Source organism: Salmo trutta, unplaced genomic scaffold (genome assembly GCF_901001165.1).
Source record: "Salmo trutta unplaced genomic scaffold, fSalTru1.1, whole genome shotgun sequence".
NCBI classification, from domain to species: domain Eukaryota; kingdom Metazoa; phylum Chordata; class Actinopteri; order Salmoniformes; family Salmonidae; genus Salmo; species Salmo trutta.
This window is the reverse complement of record NW_021822308.1, coordinates 184765-205198: the sequence shown is the minus strand read 5'-3', so window position 1 is coordinate 205198 and position 20434 is coordinate 184765. Positions and strand designations below refer to the sequence as shown.

At 49.4% G+C, this 20434-nt stretch overlaps 1 protein-coding gene across 1 annotated transcript in view; it reads left to right on the top strand.

Annotated features, from left to right (window-relative positions):
• The window catches only part of LOC115181655 (lysyl oxidase homolog 4), a 38978-nt gene that overhangs the window by 6682 nt on the left and 11862 nt on the right, over positions 1-20434 (top strand). The window contains exons 4-11 of the mRNA XM_029743480.1: positions 6138-6176; positions 6697-6910; positions 7598-7778; positions 10689-10843; positions 13436-13603; positions 14203-14365; positions 14545-14788; positions 17702-17817. Coding sequence (XP_029599340.1) covers positions 6138-6176; positions 6697-6910; positions 7598-7778; positions 10689-10843; positions 13436-13603; positions 14203-14365; positions 14545-14788; positions 17702-17817 — 1280 coding nt within the window. The remainder of the gene's footprint in view (positions 1-6137; positions 6177-6696; positions 6911-7597; positions 7779-10688; positions 10844-13435; positions 13604-14202; positions 14366-14544; positions 14789-17701; positions 17818-20434) is intronic.

Here is a 20434-nt window from a genome sequence, read left to right as displayed (position 1 = left end):
TTGACACAGAGCTTAAAGGTGTTTATACACACACACAACTCTAGAGGTTTTTAGACAAACATTTCACCTCAGTCAGTCAGTGGGCACTGTGCTGGCCTCCCATTTTGTCGGCCAGTCATTTGGAAGAGCAGATGGCAGACAATATTATTTATTTTTAAACCGGTGACCGGTGCTTCCTTCCACCTAAACCACAGAGTAGATGAATGATGGTGACTTAGCCTCCTTGCACCTGAACCACAGAGTAGATGAATGACAGAAGGACAAGCACAGCCATCTCTGTTCTACCGTTTGATTCAGAGAGCCTAACAACAGTATCTGTCAGGGATGGACAGCTGGGCTGTGTCCCAAAAAGCATCATATTCGCTATTTAGTGCACTACATTTTGACCAGAGGGCCCTGTTCTAAAACAGTACACTAAATAGGGAATTTGGTGCCATTTGGGCTGGTCCTGGTGTTCTGGGCGTTTAACTTGAGGTTGAGAGGTTGGTTTATGCGTCAGTGAGTGACTGTCTCTTCTGTGGTGCCAAATGGTACTTTAGTCTGGTTTGGTCTTACTCTACTGGTTGACCAAGTTCCCTTTGGCCTCATCCAGCCTTAGTTCCCAACCTGGTCCAGTCCTAGCCAAGTCTTCCAAACCCGGGTCCAGTTCTAGCCAAGTCTTCCCAACACGGTCCAGCCTTAGCCAATTCTTCCCAACCCGGTCCAGCCTTAGTTCCCAACCCGATCCAGTCCTAGCCAAGTCTTCCCAACCTGGTCCAGTTCTAGCCAAGTCTTCCCAACCCGGTCCAGCCTTAGCCAATTCTTCCCAACCCGGTCCAGCCTTAGTTCCCAACCCGATCCAGTCCTAGCCAAGTCTTCCCAACCTGGTCCAGTCCTAGCCAAGTCTTCCCAACCTGGTCCAGTCCTAGCCAAGTCTTCCCAACCTGGTCCAGCCTTAGTTCCCAACCTGGTCCAGCCTTAGTTCCCAACCCGGTCCAGCCTTAGTTCCCAACCCGATCCAGTTCTAGCCAAGTCTTCCCAACCTGGTCCAGTCCTAGCCAAGTCTTCCCAGCCTGGTCCAGTCTTAGTTCCCAACCTGGTCCAGTCCTGGCCAAGTCTTCCCAACCTGGTCCAGCCTTAGTTCCCAACCAGGTCCAGTCCTAGCCAAGTCTTCCCAACCAGGTCCAGTCCTAGCCAAGTCTTCCCAGCCTGGTCCAGTTCTAGCCAAGTCTTCCCAACCTGGTCCAGTCCTGGCCAAGTCTTCCAAACCTGAACCAGTCTTAGCCAAGTCTTCCCAACCAGGTCCAGTCCTGGCCAAGTTTTCCCAACCCTTTGGCCAAAGGTACTCTACATGCAAACAGTCACGTCTCCTCCTCGCCCTCACTCCTCTTGCTCACTAAGAAATAGGGTACCATTTCAGACACAACCTAAATATCATTTTATCATGGTCCATTCACTCTGCTGTGTCAGCTATAACCCCACTGACTGTCCTGCTGTGTCAGCTATAACTCCACTGACTGACCTGCTGTGTCAGCTATAACCCCACTGACTGACCTGCTGTGTCAGCTATAACCCCACTGACTGACCTGCTGTGTCAGCTATAACCCCACTGACTGACCTGCTGTGTCAGCTATAACCTCACTGACTGTGTATCTATTATTACTTGTATTATTATGTATTTTACTTTTCTATTATTTCTCTATTTTCTATCTCTCTGCATCATCGGGAAGGACCCGTAAGTCAGCATTTCACTGTTAGTCCACACCCGTTGTTTATGAAGAAATTACATTTGATTTGATCAGATAACCCCACTCCTGGTCCTCCACTGACCAATCAAGTGGCTCTATCCCCACTCCTCCACTGACCAATCACATGACTCTAACCCCACTCCCCCACTGACCAATCACGTGACTCTAACCCCACTCCCCCACTGACCAATCACATGACTCTAACCCCACTCCCCCACTGACCAATCACGTGACTCTAACCCCACTCCCCCACTGACCAATCATGTGACTCTAACCCCACTCCTCCACTGACCAATCATGTGACTCTAACCTCACTCCTCCACTGACCAATCATGTGACTCTAACCTCACTCCTCCACTGACCAATCATGTGACTCTAACCCCACTCCTTCACTGACCAATCATGTGGCTCTAGCCCCACTCCCCCACTGACCAATCATGTGGCTCTTACCCCACTCCCCCACTGACCAATCATGTGGCTCTTACCCCACTCCCCCACTGACCAATCATGTGGCTCTTACCCCACTCCCCCACTGACCAATCATGTGACTCTAACCCCACTCCCCCACTGACCAATCATGTGGCTCTTACCCCACTCCCCCACTGACCAATCATGTGGCTCTCTCTTGGTCTGAACAGACTCTTTTATCTGTTGTTTAATTGTTGAGGTTAATACAGATGTGTTCCCCCTCGCCTTCAGTGACGAGTGTTTAAGCCATTTCAGCTCAATGCGCCTTCACCATTGTCCTTGTTTCCTAACTTCTGGAGTTCATAAAATGTTTGACTTGTATGCCCCCTCTCTCAGTCTCCAAAGTGTCCAGTGAGGGATCTTGTGGTGGAACCCCATCGTGTTGCATAAAGTAACTAGCAGACTGGCACCGGGCCAAGACTCCTGATAACAGTGAGGTCTGAGCGGTAGGAGAGGTGCCATTATGTATTAAGCGTCTCAGAGTAAGACTGCTGATCTAGGATCAGTTTAGACTTTTAGATCACAATTAATTATCATACATGGACAGTGTGGAGCTGTTCCTAGACTCCGGTGGTCTGTTTCTGGGTGTGGAGCTGTTCCTAGACTCCGGTGGGCTGTTTCTGGGTGTGGAGCTGTTCCTAGACTCCAGTGGGCTGTTTCTGGGTGTGGAGCTGTTCCTAGACTCCGGTGGGCTGTTTCTGGGTGTAGAGCTGTTCCTAGACTCCGGTGGGCTGTTTCTGGGTGTGGAGCTGTTCCTAGACTCCGGTGGGCTGTTTCTGGGTGTAGAGCTGTTCCTAGACTCCGGTGGGCTGTTTCTGGGTGTGGAGCTGTTCCTAGACTCCGGTGGGCTGTTTCTGGGTGTAGAGCTGTTCCTAGACTCTGGTGGGCTGTTTCTGGGTGTGGAGCTGTTCCTAGACTCTGGTGGGCTGTTTCTGGGTGTGGAGCTGTTCCTAGACTCCGGTGGGCTGTTTCTGGGTGTAGAGCTGTTCCTAGACTCTGGTGGGGCTGTTTCTGGGTGTGGAGCTGTTCCTAGACTCTGGGTGTAGAGGTGTACAGCTGTTCTGTCACTGATTCTAGTGGGCTGTTTCTCAGTGTGATTTTTGTCTCTGATTCTGGTGGTCTGTTTCTCAGTGTGGTTTCTGTCAGTGATTCTGGTGGGCTGTTTCTCAGTGTGGTTTCTGTCTCTGATTCTGGTGGGCTGTTTCTCAGTGTGATTTCTGTCTCTGATTCTAGTGGGCTGTTTCTCAGTGTGGTTTCTGTCTCTGATTCTGGCGGGCTGTCAGTGATTCTGGTGGGCTGTTTCTCAGTGTGATTTCTGTCAGTGATTCTGGTGGGCTGTTTCTCAGTGTGATTTCTGTCAGTGATTCTGGTGGTCTGTTTCTCAGTGTGGTTTCTGTCAGTGATTCTGGTGGGCTGTTTCTCAGTGTGGTTTCTGTCTCTGATTCTTGTGGGCTGTTTCTCAGTGTGATTTCTGTCTCTGATTCTAGTGGGCTGTTTCTGGGTGTGGTTTCTGTCTCTGATTCTGGTGGGCTGTTTCTCAGTGTGGTTTCTGTCTCTGATTCTGGTGGGCTGTTTCTCAGTGTGATTTCTGTCTCTGATTCTGGTGGGCTGTTTCTCAGTGTGATTTCTGTCTCTGATTCTGGTGGGCTGTTTCTCAGTGTGGTTTCTGTCTCTGATTCTGGTGGGCTGTTTCTCAGTGTGATTTCTGTCTCTGATTCTAGTGTGCTGTTTCTCAGTGTGGTTTCTGTCAGTGACCTTTTAACACAATACTTGACTGATGTTGGGCATCTAAGAATCCCTCTGTCTGGTAGACGGGATCACCTCCTCTTGTTTATTGTGTTGTTGTTTTGGTCTAAATCAGTCCAATCCAAAACGCATCGCTCTTTGTTGAGGCAGTGTCAGAGGTGCCTTTCAAAGGTCATTCACGTTTGAGCCGACATCTGCAGCGTTTACCATGAATGTGATCTACACAAACGAATGTATCTTTCCAAGGAAAATGAAAACAAAACGTTCTTGTTGGACTAGTTCAGACAGGTAGTACCTCCCCGCTCCACTTCATTTCCTTCTGTGTTTGTTCCTACTGCCAAAGTCCCTGTGGTGTAAGTTATACCAGGACGTGTTTATCTGGGGCTGTTATACAAACATAATAATAATTAGAATTAGAATAATAATATAAGCCATTTAGCAGACACTTTTATCCAAAGCCACTTAGAGGGAGTCAAACCCACAATCCTGGCATTGAAAGACTCTGGTCACTGGTGTTTGAAGTGGTCGACCTGAAACTAATTCCTCTCTTGGCTCAAATAGTGCCAGTGTGCGTTTCTCTCTCACTTTCTGTGTGTGTGTGTGTGTGTGTGTGTGTGTGTGTGTGTGTGTGTGTGTGTAAGCACTGTGTGTGTGTGTGTGTGTGTGTGTGTGTGTGTGTGTGTGTGTGTGTGTGTGTGTAAGCACTGTGTGTGTGTGTGTGTGTGTGTGTGTGTGTGTGTGTGTGTGTGTGTGTGTGTAAGCACTGTGTGTGTGTTTGTGTGTGTGTGTGTGTGTGTGTGTGTGTGTGTGTGTGTGTGTGTCCATCTGTTAGCTGTCATATTAAAGGATACTTCCTCCTGTGTCCTCTCAGAAGACGTCTGTTTAGTGAATAACAGTTTTTATGGAGTTCTCTCTCTACTTTCCCACTGTGCTTCCTGTTATAGAACTTCTGGACTTGGAACCCCGAAGTTTCCAATGTGGTCTACAGGAACCTATGAACACACAAAGTCCCAAACGGCATCCAATTCCCTATATGGTGCACTACTTTTGACCAGGGTCCATCCTATTCCTTGGACTATTCTTTTTCCTATGGGCCCTGGTCAAAAGTAGTGCACTACGTAGGGGATAGGGTGCCATTTGGGACGGTGCCACTGCACCAGTAAAGTGGGCCTGCACCGGTACTTTACTGACCAACAAATGAAGCCATGCATCCCTGTTCCTTTCCTCTGTCTGAGAGGGGTACTCCTCCTTTTGGTTATGGAACAGATTCCCAACATGCGTCCCCAATGACACTATCCTCTATATCGGGCACTACGTGTGACTTTTTACCAGATCCCACAGGCCTCTGGTCTAGTGCACTACATAAGGAAGTGCACTACATAAGGAATAGGGTGACATTTGAGATGTGTGCACAGTTTTGTAACATCTGACACGTGGACATGTGGGCAACCCAGGGCTTGTGTCTGTACTTTCTGTTAGCTTTGATCTAATGTATTCTATGTGCATATTTATAGTTCTTTCCATGGGTTTCCTAGACCAGACATGTACACATACATCCAACAGGACTAAAATACCCATGAAGGGAGGATGGAAAAGAAGAAGAAGGAAAGGAAAAATGATGAGTGAGAGAAGAGAGGGGGAGGAGAGAGAGGGGGGGAGGGGCAGGGGGAGAGAGGGGGGGCAGAGGTAGAGAGAGAGAGGGGGGAGGGGAAGAGAAAGAGAGAGGGGGGGCAGAGGGAGAGAGAGGGGGGGAACAGAGGGAGAGAGAGAGGGGGGACAGAGGGAGGGAGAGAGACAGACCCTGGGAGAAGGGGAGGGACAAAGAGAGACAAGAAAGAGAGAGATAAAGAGAGATAAAGAGAGAAAAGAGTGAGAGAAAGAGCAGGAGAGAGAGAGAAAGAGCGAGAGTGAGAGAGTGTATGTTGACCTGGCTTTACAATAGGAACATTCAGATCCCTCACTAGGGCATTGTGGGTAACCACAGAAGCAATAGGAGGGCTGGTAGAGGTATTTAACCAGTATTCTGTCTGTAGAGGAGGGCTGGTAGAGGTATTTAACCAGTATTCTGACTGTAGAGGAGGGCTGGTAGAGGTATTTAACCAGTATTCTGTCTGTAGAGGAGGGCTGGTAGAGGTATTTAACCAGTATTCTGTCTGTAGAGGAGGGCTGGTAGTAATTCTCTTCTGTTTCTTTCAGGAAACTATGGGACGCCAAGTTGGCAGATCCCTCTACAAGGTACATATCTGCTTGTTTGTTTATTGTTTGTTCTCTGCTTGTCTTTCATTTGTTATGATGGTGATTATGATTAATATTTCTCTCCCTTCTCACCCTCTCTCCCCTCCCCTTCTCTCTCCCTTCTCACCCTCTCTCTCTCTCTCCCCTCCCCTTCTCTCCCCCTCTCTCCCCTCCCCTTCTCTCTCCCTTCTTCCCTGCCTCTCCTCTCCCTTCCCCTCCTCTCCCCCTGTCTCCCCTCCCCTCCTCTCCCTTCCCTTCTTCCTCTCTCCTCCTCTCCCTTCCCCTCCTCTCCCCCTCTCTCCATTCTTCCCTGCCTCTCATCTCCCTTCCCCTCCTCTCCCCCTGTCTCCCCTCCCCTCCTCTCCCTTCCCTTCTTCCTCTCTCCTCCTCTCCCTTCCCTTCCTCTCCTCTCCCTTCCCCTCCTCTCCCCCTCTCTCCCTTCTTCCCCTCTCCTCTTCTCCCCTCCTCTCTCCCTCTCTCACCTCCCCTTCTCTCTCCTTCCTCCCCCTCTCCCCTCCAGACTAGCAGGTCTGTCCAGTAAGAAGGGTTACTGGGTAGAGCAGGTCAAGTGTTTGGGTACGGAACCTGTCCTCTCCCAATGCCACTCCCAGCTCTCCCTCCCCAGGAACCAGGTCCCCTGTCAGGGGGGCATGCACGCCGTGGTGTGCTGTGTACCTGGACACCAGTTCACACGCCTCTCCTCGGGGAGACCCCCCACTCCCCCCGCCGTCCAGGTAAGGAGGGAGAGAGGGAGGGAGAGTGGGCGAGAGAGAAGAGGAGAGAGAAGGGGAGAGAAAGAGGAGAAGGAGAGGGGTAGAGAGTGAGAGAGAGGAGAAGGAAAGGGGGGACAGAGAGGAGAGGGGGACAGGGAAGAGAGGGGGACAGGGAGGAGAGGGGGACAGGGAAGAGAGGGGGACAGGGAGGAGAGGGGGACAGGGAAGAGAGGGGGACAGGGAGGAGAGGAGAAGGAAAGGGGGGACAGAGAGGAGAGGGGGACAGGGAGGAGAGGGGGACAGGGAAGAGAGGGGGACAGGGAGGAGAGGGGGACAGGGAAGAGAGGGGGACAGAGAGGAGAGGGGGACAGGGAGGAGAGGGGGACAGGGAAGAGAGGGGGACAGGGAGGAGAGGGGGACAGGGAGGAGAGGGGGACAGGGAGGAGAGGGGGACAGGGAAGAGAGGGTGGAGAGTCGACAAGTAAGAAACCTGTTCTGGTAGTTGGGTCTCTCACATTTATTAGAAATGAAAAGGACTCAGCGTTCAGGCTTTCCTCTGAATGAAAACCTCTCTTATCTTCACCTGTACAGCTATTAGTGACAAATCATCCTTTAGCCATTCTTATGACTCACACTTTTACCTCGTCTTCCTCTCCCCCCTCCTACCCCTCTCTCACTCCTCTCCCCCTCCCCTCTCTCCCCCTCTAGCTGGGGGTGCGTCTGAAAGCAGGCCCCAGGCTGGGGGAGGGCAGGGTGGAGGTACTGAGAGAGGGGAAGTGGGGGACCGTGTCGGACCACCTGTGGGACCTGAAGGCAGCCAGCGTGGTGTGCAGGGAGCTGGGGTTCGGATCGGCCAAGGAGGCCCTCAACAAGGCCCAGCTGGGACAGGGTAAGGGTTGTAGGGGTGTCACACACACATGGCACACAGCGGATTGTATATTTTCAAAGAGGTAGAGTGTGAAAAACGATATATACAGCACATTCAGTGGGAATAGGACTTCCTGGTCTTGGACTCTGTTCACTACAGTATACTAGTGCACTACCTCTGATCAGGGCCTGATAGGGAAGAAGTGCAGTGCAATATGTAGGGAACAGGACCTAGGGTACCATTTGGGACATATTTTAGCATTGTCTGGATTACTGGTCATTCATAAAATGGCTGCCATGGTAAAAGATCTTGAAGTTGGATGAAGTTGCCCGTTGACATTGGTCTAAGGTCAGCTGTATTTTTTCTCCTCTAGTCGTCAAGGTTGGGATTTCAAACCCGGTAAACTGATCCTAAATCTGTAGTTACTTATAATTCTACCCAGGCGTTTGAGAGCAGTTTAGGTCACTGACTCTCCTTGAGACTAAACACTGTTTTCCAGACTTAACGTCCGTTCCTAAACTGCTCCTGGGTAGAAGCTGCTGATAACCACAGATCTAGGATCAGCCCCTCCTCCCCCAAATCCTGAACATCAGGCAACGTTGACCTTAGATCTGCTTTATACTAAACATCCGTTTCCCCTAACACACACACACACACGCACACGCACGCACACACGCACACACGGACACACACACGCACACACAGACGCACACACACCACACACACACACACACACACACACACACACACACACACACGCACCACACACACGCACACACACGCACACACACGCACGGACACACACGGACACACACACACACACACACACGCACACACACGGACACACACACCACACACACACGCACACACGGACACACACACACCACACACAGACGCACGCACACACACACACATGGACACACACACACACACTTGCTAAGGCCCATATAAATCAAACTATGTATTGAAACTGACCATATTAAACCGGACAAATAAACTGACTGGAAGTATTATTTACAAAATGGCGTCCCCTAATTTGTTGAGATTATTGTAGTGGAACACTACCCATGATGGTTTAGCTAAGTGTACACACACACACACACACACACACACACACACACACACACACACACACACACACACAGCCCCCCCCCCATGGTTGTTTATGTGTCAGGGCCCATAGGGTTCTGGTCTAAAGTAGTGCACTACATAGGGATTAGGGTGCCAGGGCCCATAGGGTTCTGGTCTAAAGTAGTGCACTACATAGGGATTAGGGTGCCAGGGCCCATAGGGTTCTGGTCTAAAGAAGTGCACTACATAGGGATTAGGGTGTCATTTTGGAAGTGCACTAGTCTCAGCCTTTCCACCCATTCTGCCCCATGTGTGTGGTGTGTGTGTGTATGTGTGTGTGTGTGTGTGTGTGTGTGCGCGCGCGTCTGTGTGTGTGTGCGCACGTATGTGTGTGTGCACGTCTGTGTGTGTATGTGTGCGAGTGTGTGCGCGTCTGTGTGTGTGTGTGCATGCGTGCGTGCGTTTGTGTGTGTGTGTGCGCGTCTGTGTGTGTGTGTGTGTGTGCATGTGTTTGTGTGTGTGTGTCTGTGTGTGTGTGTATATGTGTGTGTGTCTATGTGTATGTGTGTGTGTGTGTGTGTGTGTGTGTGTGTGTGTGTGTGTGTGTGTGTGTGTGTGTGTGCGATACAGTCCCCCATCTCACCTTTCTCCCTCCTCTATAACTACCCTCATATCTCCTACTATCTTCCCTTACTGGACACAGTATGTGGCCCATTACATTAGAATGGCTACACTAACGTGTCTTTCCAGGGAAAAGAACAGTCTGTAATGTAGTAGCTGTGAATACGTGGTAACTAGCTGTACTTAAGGGGTACTAAGGGCCACTGTTAAAAAGAGGTGCTGCCATCACATCTATTAAAAGACCAGGGTCAGATTTAGACAGGGAGGTTGATAGTTATTTCTGGACCTCAAAGCAAGTATGTTTCTAGTTTACTGTTGTAGGGTGAATATTAGGACACTCTCTCACACACACACACACACACACACACACACACACACACACACACACACACACACACACACACACACACACACACACACACACACACACACACACACACACACACACACACACACACACACACACACACACACACACACACACTGAGCCCTATTTGCAGGCTCTATTTTGGCCTACTAAACGTGGCTTTGTTGCTTCTGTGTATAATTCAGTCAGTGAGTCTGACTGCACCATGTCTCTCTGACACATCACATGGTCTGGACTAATCTGGACTAATCTGGTCTGGTCTGGACTAATCTGGACTATTCTGGTCTGGTCTGGACTAATCTGGACTAGTCTGGACTAATCTGGACTAATCTGGACTAATCTGGACTAATCTGGACTAGTCTGGACTAATCTGGACTAATCTGGACTAATCTGGACTAGTCTGGACTAGTCTGGACTAGTCTGGACTAATCTGGACTAATCTGGACTAGTCTGGACTAGTCTGGACTAATCTGGACCAATCTGGACTAGTCTGGACTAGTCTGGACTAATCTGGACTAGTCTGGACTAATCTGGACTAGTCTGGTCTGGTCTGGCCTAGTCTGGTCTGGCCTAGTCTGGACTGGTTAGAACGAAAAATGTATCAACTCCTACAAAAATGTCCATTAATTATAATCCACATAATAATTCACATTTCATGTTGTTGCAGGATTATTTTCCCGCTGTAGCAAACTGGCTCAAATTTAAATCCTACATCTGTAGCTTGGCGATGCTGCTTTGTAACATAATCCTACTACCTATTAGTTAGGTCAACTTTAATCTCTCCCTCTCTCTCTTCCTCTCTCCCTCTCTCTCTCTTTCCCTCCCTCCCTCCCTCTCCTTTTCTCCCTCCCTCCCTCCCTCCCTCCCTCCAGGTACTGGACCAATTCATATGAACTCAGTTCAGTGTACAGGCAGAGAGAAGTCTCTGCTGCAGTGTTCTTTCAGGGAGGTTCCTCTCTATAGTGTAAAACACACTAATGACGTGGCTGTGCGCTGCAACGTCCCCAACACTGGGCTGGAGACCACGGTGAGATACACACTGAGACAGAGATACACACTGAGACAGAGATACACACTGAGACAGAGATACACACTGAGACAGACAGAGATACACACTGAGACAGACAGAGATACACACTGAGACAGACAGAGATACACACTGAGACAGACAGAGATACACACTGAGACAGAGACACACACTGAGACAGAGACACACACTGAGACAGAGATACACACTGAGACAGAGATACACACTGAGACAGAGACACACACTGAGACAGAGATACACACTGAGACAGAGATACACACACACACACTGAGACAGAGATACACACTGAGACAGAGATACACACTGAGACAGAGATACACACTGAGACAGAGATACACACTGAGACAGAGATACACACTGAGACAGAGATACACACTGAGACAGAGATACACACTGAGACAGAGACACACACTGAGACAGAGATACACACTGAGACAGAGATACACACTGAGACAGAGATACACACTGAGACAGAGATACACACTGAGAGAGATACACACTGAGACAGAGATACACACTGAGAGAGATACACACTGAGACAGACAGAGATACACACTGAGACAGAGATACACACTGAGACAGAGATACACACTGAGACAGAGATACACACTGAGACAGAGACACACACTGAGACAGAGATACACACTGAGACAGAGATACACACTGAGACAGAGATACACACTGAGACAGAGATACACACTGAGAGAGATACACACTGAGACAGAGATACACACTGAGAGAGATACACACTGAGACAGACAGAGATACACACTGAGACAGACAGAGATACACACTGAGACAGAGATACACACTGAGACAGAGATACACACTGAGACAGACAGCGATACACACTGAGACAGACAGAGATACACACTGAGACAGAGATACACACTGAGACAGACAGAGATACACACTGAGACAGACAGAGATACACACTGAGACAGACAGAGATACACACTGAGACAGAGATACACACTGAGACAGAGACACACACTGAGACAGAGACACACACTGAGACAGAGACACACACTGAGACAGAGACACACACTGAGACAGAGATACACACTGAGACAGAGACACACACTGAGACAGAGATACACACTGAGACAGAGATACACACTGAGACAGAGATACACACTGAGACAGAGACACACACTGAGACAGAGATACACACTGAGACAGAGATACACACTGAGAAAGAGACACACACTGAGACAGAGACACACACTGAGACAGAGATACACACACACACACACACAGACACTGAGACAGAGATACACACACACACACACACACACAGACACTGAGACAGAGATACACACTGTGAAACACACACTGAGACAGAGATACACACTGAGACAGAGATACACACTGAGACAGACAGAGATACACACTGAGACAGACAGAGATACACACTGAGACAGACAGAGATACACACTGAGACAGAGACACACACTGAGACAGAGACACACACTGAGACAGAGACACACACTGAGACAGAGATACACACACACACACTGAGACAGAGATACACACTGAGACAGACAGAGATACACACTGAGACAGAGATACACACTGAGACAGAGATACACACTGAGACAGAGATACACACACACACACACTGAGACAGAGATACACACTGAGACAGAGATACACACACACACTGAGACAGAGATACACACTGAGACAGAGATACACACTGAGACAGAGACACACACTGAGACAGAGACACACACTGAGACAGAGACACACACTGAGACAGAGATACACACTGAGACAGAGATACACACTGAGACAGAGATACACACTGAGACAGAGATACACACTGAGACAGAGACACACACTGAGACAGAGACACACACTGAGACAGAGACACACACTGAGACAGAGATACACACTGAGACAGAGATACACACTGAGACAGAGATACACACTGAGACAGAGATACACACTGAGACAGAGATACTCATTGAGACAGAGATACACACTGAGACAGAGATACACACTGAGACAGAGACACACACTGAGACAGAGACACACACTGAGACAGAGATACACACACACAGACACTGAGACAGAGATACACACACACACACACACACACACACACACAGACACTGAGACAGAGATACACACTGTGAAACACACACTGAGACAGAGATACACACACACACACACGCACACACACACACACACACACACACACACACACACACACACACACTGAGACAGAGATACACACTGTGAAACACACACTGAGACAGAGATATACACACACACACACACACACACACACACACACACACACACACACACACACACACACACACACACACACACACACTGAGACAGAGATACACACTGTGAAACACACACTGAGACAGAGATACACACACACACACACACACACACACACACACACACACACACGCTTACCCATACCCCACACCAGCTTACTCACACAATCACAAAATGTATTCATTAGTGTTTACAAAGTGGTAATAGGAATTTATAGTGTCTATGAAGTGTCTATGAAGTGTCTATGAAGTGTCTCTAACCCGTCTGTGCCAGGTGCGGTTGGCGGGGGGCAGGGAGCCTGCAGAGGGGCGTGTGGAGGTGCTGATAGAGGTGGGAGGGGTACAGCGCTGGGGGGCTGTCTGCAGTGAGAACTGGGGCATCAACGAGGCCATGGTGGTATGCAGACAGCTGGGCTACGGCTTTGCAAACAGAGCACACCAGGTGATGAACAGAATGAACATGGAGGCACGCAGATGTACAAACGTGCACACACACACACAGGAGGTTGGTGGCACCTTAATTTGGGAGGATGGGAATCAGTGGAATGGTCAAATACATCAAACATGGTTTCCTGGTGTTTGATGCCATTCCATTTGCTGCCTTCCGGACACTATTATGAGCCGTCCTCCCCTCACCAGCCTCCTGTGGTGCACACACAACTGATCAGTTTGTAGAGGGGACACTATTGTGATAGGATTTCCCTCCTGGCCTTTTGGTCTCCCTGTCTGTCTGTCTCTGTCTCTCTCTCTGTCTCTCTCTCTGTCTCTCTCTCTCTCTGTCTCTGTCTGTGTGTGTGTGTGTGTGTGTGTGTGTGTGTGTGTGTGTGTGTGTGTGTGTGTGTGTGTGTTAAAAGCCCATAGGGAGAAAAAGAAAGAGAGAGTGGAGAATTGTGATAATGTCCGTTAATGAAACTATTATGTATAATGGTAATGGAGCCAGTCATTATCTGAAAAAGATTTGGGTTTGGCACTGGTCATGTGACCTACTGACTCAGATCCAGCCCTCATGGTTCTGTGTGTGTGTGTGTGTGTGTCCTACAGGAGACGTGGTACTGGCCCGGAGCTCCAGAGGCAGCAGAGGTGGTTCTGACTGGAACCCACTGCATCGGTACAGAGATGTCCATACAGCAGTGTCGTAGGAACACACAGGTCTACTGCCCCAGGGGAGGAGAGGGCAAGGCGGCTGGGGTCACCTGTGTTGAGAGTGAGTTCTTACAACCAGCACACACACACACAAGCACGGACGAACGCACACACACACACAAACACCTGCGCACGATCACGCAAGCACACATACATCCTCAACAACACTCACATAGACCCTTCCACATGCTGACCTTTCAACCCTTAACCTCTTACCCCTAACCTCTGATCCCCCAACAGCGGCCCCTGACCTGGTATTGGATGCCCAGTTGGTCCAGGAGACAGCCTACCTGGAGGACCGCCCCTTGCACCTCCTGACCTGTGCCAATGAGGAGAACTGTCTATCATCCTCTGCTGCCCGGATGAGCTGGCCTTACGGACACAGACGCCTGCTACGATTCTCCTCACGCATCATGAACTTGGGCCGGGCCGACTTCAGACCTAGAGCGACCAGGGAGTCCTGGACCTGGCACCAGTGTCACAGGTACTCAAAAGGGGGGTTGTGGGAGTTTTAATAGCCTAGGGTAGTGGGTTGTGGTAGTTGTAATTTTAAGAGAGATGGGTTGTTGGTTGTGGTCCCGTGTGGCTCAGTTGGTAGAGCATGGTGTTTGCAACGCCAGAGTTGTGGGTTCGATTCCCATGGGGGACCAGTACGGGAAAAAAAGTGTATGAAATGTATGCATTCACTACTGTAAGTCGCTCTGGATAAGAGCGTCTGATACATGACTAAAATGTGGTAGTTGAAGTTTTGAGAGATGGGTTGTTGGTTGTTGTAGTCTTAAGAGACATGGGTTGTGGGTTGTGGTAGTTGTAGTTTTAAGAGACACGTGTAGGAGGGTTGATTGTGGTAGTTGTAGTTTTAAGAGACAAGTGTAGGGGGGTTGGATTGTGGTAGTTGTAGTTTTAAGAGACAAGTGTAGGGGGTTGGATTGTGGTAGTTGTAGTTTTAAGATACAAGTGTAGGGGGATTGGATTGTGGTAGTTCTTGTCTGGGATCATGAACATGGGCTGAATTCAGAACTAAAGCTGCCAGAGCCCTGGACCTGACACCAGTCACAGGTACTGAAGAGGGAGTTGTGGTCATTGTAGTTTTAAGAGACATAGTTGTTTTAGTTTTAAGAGACAAGAGTGGTGGGTTGTGGTAGTTGTGGTTTTAGGAGATAAGGATAAGGGGTTGTGGTATAGGCATTTTCAACTAAACAAAGAACAGTTATTCTTGACCTGGTTCTCCTTCATCTTGAACCAACCGTGTCAACAGTCTTGACTGTGACCATTCCAAGTGGAATGGTTCTTTACTGCTGTGGTTGTGGCTGTGCTGCGGTCGACAGAGTGAGAACAACCTGGTCACTCTCCTGACCACAGCAGTACCATGCAGGGTCCAATCCAACTGACGAACACAGCGTCTTAGTCTTCGGTTCTATTCTGGGAGCGTGAGGTTGTGATAAAGAGCAAACGGTTCCAAACAGATCTCTAATTGTCTCGTATTCTTTTCTATTGTAGTTTATTTACACTGCTCAAAAAAATAAAGGAAACACAAACAACACATCCTAGATCTGGATGAATTAAATAATCTTATTAAATACTTGTTTCTTTACATAGCTGAATGTGCTGACAACAAAATCACACAAAAATAATCAATGGAAATCCAATTTATCAACCCATGGAGGTCTGGATTTGGAGTCACACTCAAAATTAAAGTGGAAAACCACACTACAGGCTAATCCAACTTTGATGTAATGTCCTTAAAACAAGTCAAAATGAGGCTGTGCCTGTATGACGTGCCTGTATGACCTCCCTACAATGCCTGGGCATGCTCCTGATGAGGTGGCGGATGGTCTCCTGAGGGATCTCCTCCCAGACCTGGACTAAAGCATCCGCCAACTCCTGGACAGTCTGTGGTGCAACGTGGCGTTGGTGGATGGAGCGAGACATGATGTCCCAGATGTGCTCAATTGGATTCAGGTCTGGGGAACGGGCGGGCCAGTCCATAGCATCAATGCATTCCTCTTGCAGGAACTGCTGACACACTCCAGCCACATGAGGTCTAGCATTGTCTTGCATTAGGAGGAACCCAGGGCCAACCGCACCAGCATATGGTCTCACAAGGGGTCTGAGGATCTCATCTCGGTACCTAATGGCAGTCAGGCTACCTCTGGCGAGCACATGGAGGGCTGTGCGGCCCCCCAAAGAAATGCCACCCCACACCATGACTGACCCACCGCCAAACCGGTCATGCTGGAGGATGTTGCAGGCAGCAGAACGTTCTCCACGGCGTCTCCAGACTCTGTCACGTCTGCCACATGTGCTCAGTGTGAACCAGCTTTCATCTGTGAAGAGCACAGGGCGCCAGTGGCGAATTTGCCAATCTTGGTGTTCTCTGGCAAATGCCAAACGTCCTGCACGGTGTTGGGCTGTAAGCACAACCCCCACCTGTGGACGTCGGGCCCTCATACCACCCTCATGGAGTCAGTTTCTGACCATTTGAGCAGACACATGCACATTTGTGGCCTGCTGGAGGTCATTTTGCAGGGCTCTGGCAGTGCTCCTCCTTGCACAAAGGCGGAGGTAGCGGTCCTGCTGCTGGGTTGTTGCCCTCCTACGGCCTCCTCCACGTCTCCTGATGTACTGGCCTGTCTCCTGGTAGCGCCTCCATGCTCTGGACACTACGCTGACAGACACAGCAAATCTTCTTGCCACAGCTCGCATTGATATGCCATCCTGATTGAGCTGCACTACCTGAGCCACTTGTGTGGGTTGTAGACTCCGTCTCATGCTACCACTAGAGTGAAAGCACCGCCAGCATTCAAAAGTGACCAAAACATTAGCCAGGAAGCATAGGAACTGAGAAGTGGTCTGTGGTCCCCACCTGCAGAACCACTCCTTTATTGGGGGTGTCTTGCTAATTGCCTATAATTTCCACCTGTTGTCTATTCCATTTGCACAACAGCATGTGAAATTTATTGTCAATCAGTGTTGCTTCCTAAGTGGACAGTTTGATTTCACAGAAGTGTGATTGACTTGGAGTTACATTGTGTTGTTTAAGTGTTCCCTTTATTTTTTTGAGCAGTATATATATTCATCGCCACGGCTACACAAAAAAAAGCTGTGTCAAAAGAAAAATCTCTGTCTGTCAGTGTTATATATCAAATGAACGTAGGCAAGATTTCATTTGATATATGTATTGCTTTACTGTAAGTCACACACCAGACAAACAACAACAGTAGAAAAACATATCATCATCCTCCAACTCTTCCTCACACAACAGACAAGCAAACAAGCTTTCAGTGCTATTGTTATTGTGTGTCTGTTAACTGTTCTCCAATCTCTTCATGTTGAATAGCATTGATAACCTCTGTTTTTCTTCTTCCTCCTCCTCCTCCTCTCCTCTTCCTCACAGGCACTACCACAGCATTGAGGTCTTCACCCATTATGACCTTCTGACCTTGAATGGAACTAAGATCGCTGAGGGTCACAAAGCCAGCTTCTGTCTGGAGGACACCTACTGTCCCGATGGTATGTCACCTTACCTACTGCCCCGATGGTACGTCACCTTACCTACTGCCCCGACGGTACGTCACCTTACCTACTGTCCCGATGGTATGTCACCTTACCTACTGCCCCGATGGTACGTCACCTTACCTAGTGCCCCGACGGTACGTCACCTTACCTACTGCCCCGATGGTACGTCACCTTACCTACTGTCTCGACGGTACGTCACCTTACCTAGTGCCCCGATGGTACGTCACCTTACCTACTGCCCCGACGGTACGTCACCTTACCTACTGTCCTGACGATATGTCACCTTACCTACTGTCCCGATGGTATGTCACCTTACCTACTGTCCCGATGGTACGTCACCTTACCTACTGTCCAGATGGTACATCACCTTACCTACTGTCCCGATGGTACGTCACCTTACCTATTGCCCAGATGGTACGTCACCTTACCTACTGCCCCAACGATACGTCACCTTACCTACTGTCCCAACGATACGTCACCTTACCTACTGTTCCGGCGGTATGTCACCTTACCTATTGTCCAGATGGTACGTCACCTTACCTACTGTCCTGATGGTATGTCACCTTACCCAGTGCCCCGACGGTACGTCACCTTACCTACTGCCCCGACTGTATGTCACCTTACCTACTGTCCCAACGATACGTCACCTTACCTACTGTTCCGGCGGTATGTCACCTTACCTACTGTCCCGATGGTACGTCACCTTACCTACTGCCACCACGATAAGTCACCTTACCTACTGTCCCAACGTAACGTCACCTTACCTACTGCCCCGACGATACGTCACCTTACCTACTGTCCCAACGATACGTCACCTTACCTACTGTCCCAACGATACGTCACCTTACCTACTGTTCCGGCAGTATGTCACCTTACCTATTGTCCAGATGGTACGTCACCTTACCTACTGTCCTGATGGTATGTCACCTTACCCAGTGCCCCGACGGTACGTCACCTTACCTACTGCCCCGACTGTATGTCACCTTACCTACTGCCCCGACTGTATGTCACCTTACCTACTGCCCCGACTGTACGTCACCTTACCTACTGTCCCGATGGTACGTCACCTTACCTACTGCCCCGACGGTACGTCACCTTACCTAGTGCCCCGATGGTACGTCACCTTACCTAGTGCCCAGACGGTACGTCACCTTACCTAGTGCCCCGATGGTACGTCGCCTTACCTACTGCCCCGATGGTATGTCACCTTACCTACTGCCCCGATGGTACGTCACCTTACCTAGTGCCCCGACGGTACGTCACCTTACCTAGTGCCCCGACGGTACGTCACCTTACCTAGTGCCCCGATGGTACGTCACCTTACCTACTGTCTCGACGGTACGTCACCTTACCTAGTGCCCCGATGGTACGTCACCTTACATACTGCCTCCACGGAACGTCACCTTACCTACTGTCCTGACGATATGTCACCTTACCTACTGTCCCGATGGTACGTCACCTTACCTACTGTCCAGATGGTACATCACCTTACCTACTGTCCCGATGGTACGTCACCTTACCTATTGTCCAGATGGTACGTCACCTTACCTACTGTCCCAACGATACGTCACCTTACCTACTGTCCCAACGATACGTCACCTTACCTACTGTTCCGGCGGTATGTCACCTTACCTATTGTCCAGATGGTACGTCACCTTACCTACTGTCCTGATGGTATGTCACCTTACCCAGTGCCCCGACGGTACGTCACCTTACCTACTGCCCCGACTGTATGTCACCTTACCTACTGCCCCGACTGTATGTCACCTTACCTACTGTTCGGACGGTATGTCACCTTACCCAGTGCCCCGACGGTACGTCACCTTACCTACTGCCCCGATGGTATGTCACCTTACCTACTGTCCCGATGGTACGTCACCTTACCTACTGCCCTGACGGTACATCACCTTACCTATTGCCCCGATGGTATGTCACCTTACCTGTCTCTAACTTTAACCCTTCTGTCTGGAGAATACTTACTATCCCGACGGTACGTCACCTGTGTCACTTATCTTACCTGGCCTAATTTGACCAGGCTTTCCCCTAGCCTAACCCTAAACAGTCCACGAGTCCCCCCATGCACTTTCACACCTATCAACTCACCTATCACTAGATCTCTCACCTGTCAATAGATCTCTCACCTGTCACAAGATCTCTCACCTGTCAATCGATCTCTCCCGTCACTAGATCTCTCCCCTGTCACTAGATCTCTCACCTGTCACGAGATCTTGCACCTGTCAATAGATCTCTCACCTGTCAATAGATCTCACACCTGTCACGAGCTCTATCACCTGTCACTAGATCTCTCACCTGTCAATAGATCTCTCACCTGTCGCTAGATCTCTCACCTGTCAATAGATCTTTCACCTGTCAATAGATCTCTCACCTGTCACGAGCTCTATCACCTGTCAATAGATCTCTCACCTGTTGCTAGATCTCTCACCTGTCGCTAGATCTCTCACCTGTCGCTAGATCGCTCACCTGTCACTAGATCGCTCACCTGTCACTAGATCGCTCACCTGTCAATCGATCTCTCACCTGTCCTTAGATCTCTCATCTGTAAATACATCTCTCACATGACAATAGACTTCAATTGGATCTTATCCAAATC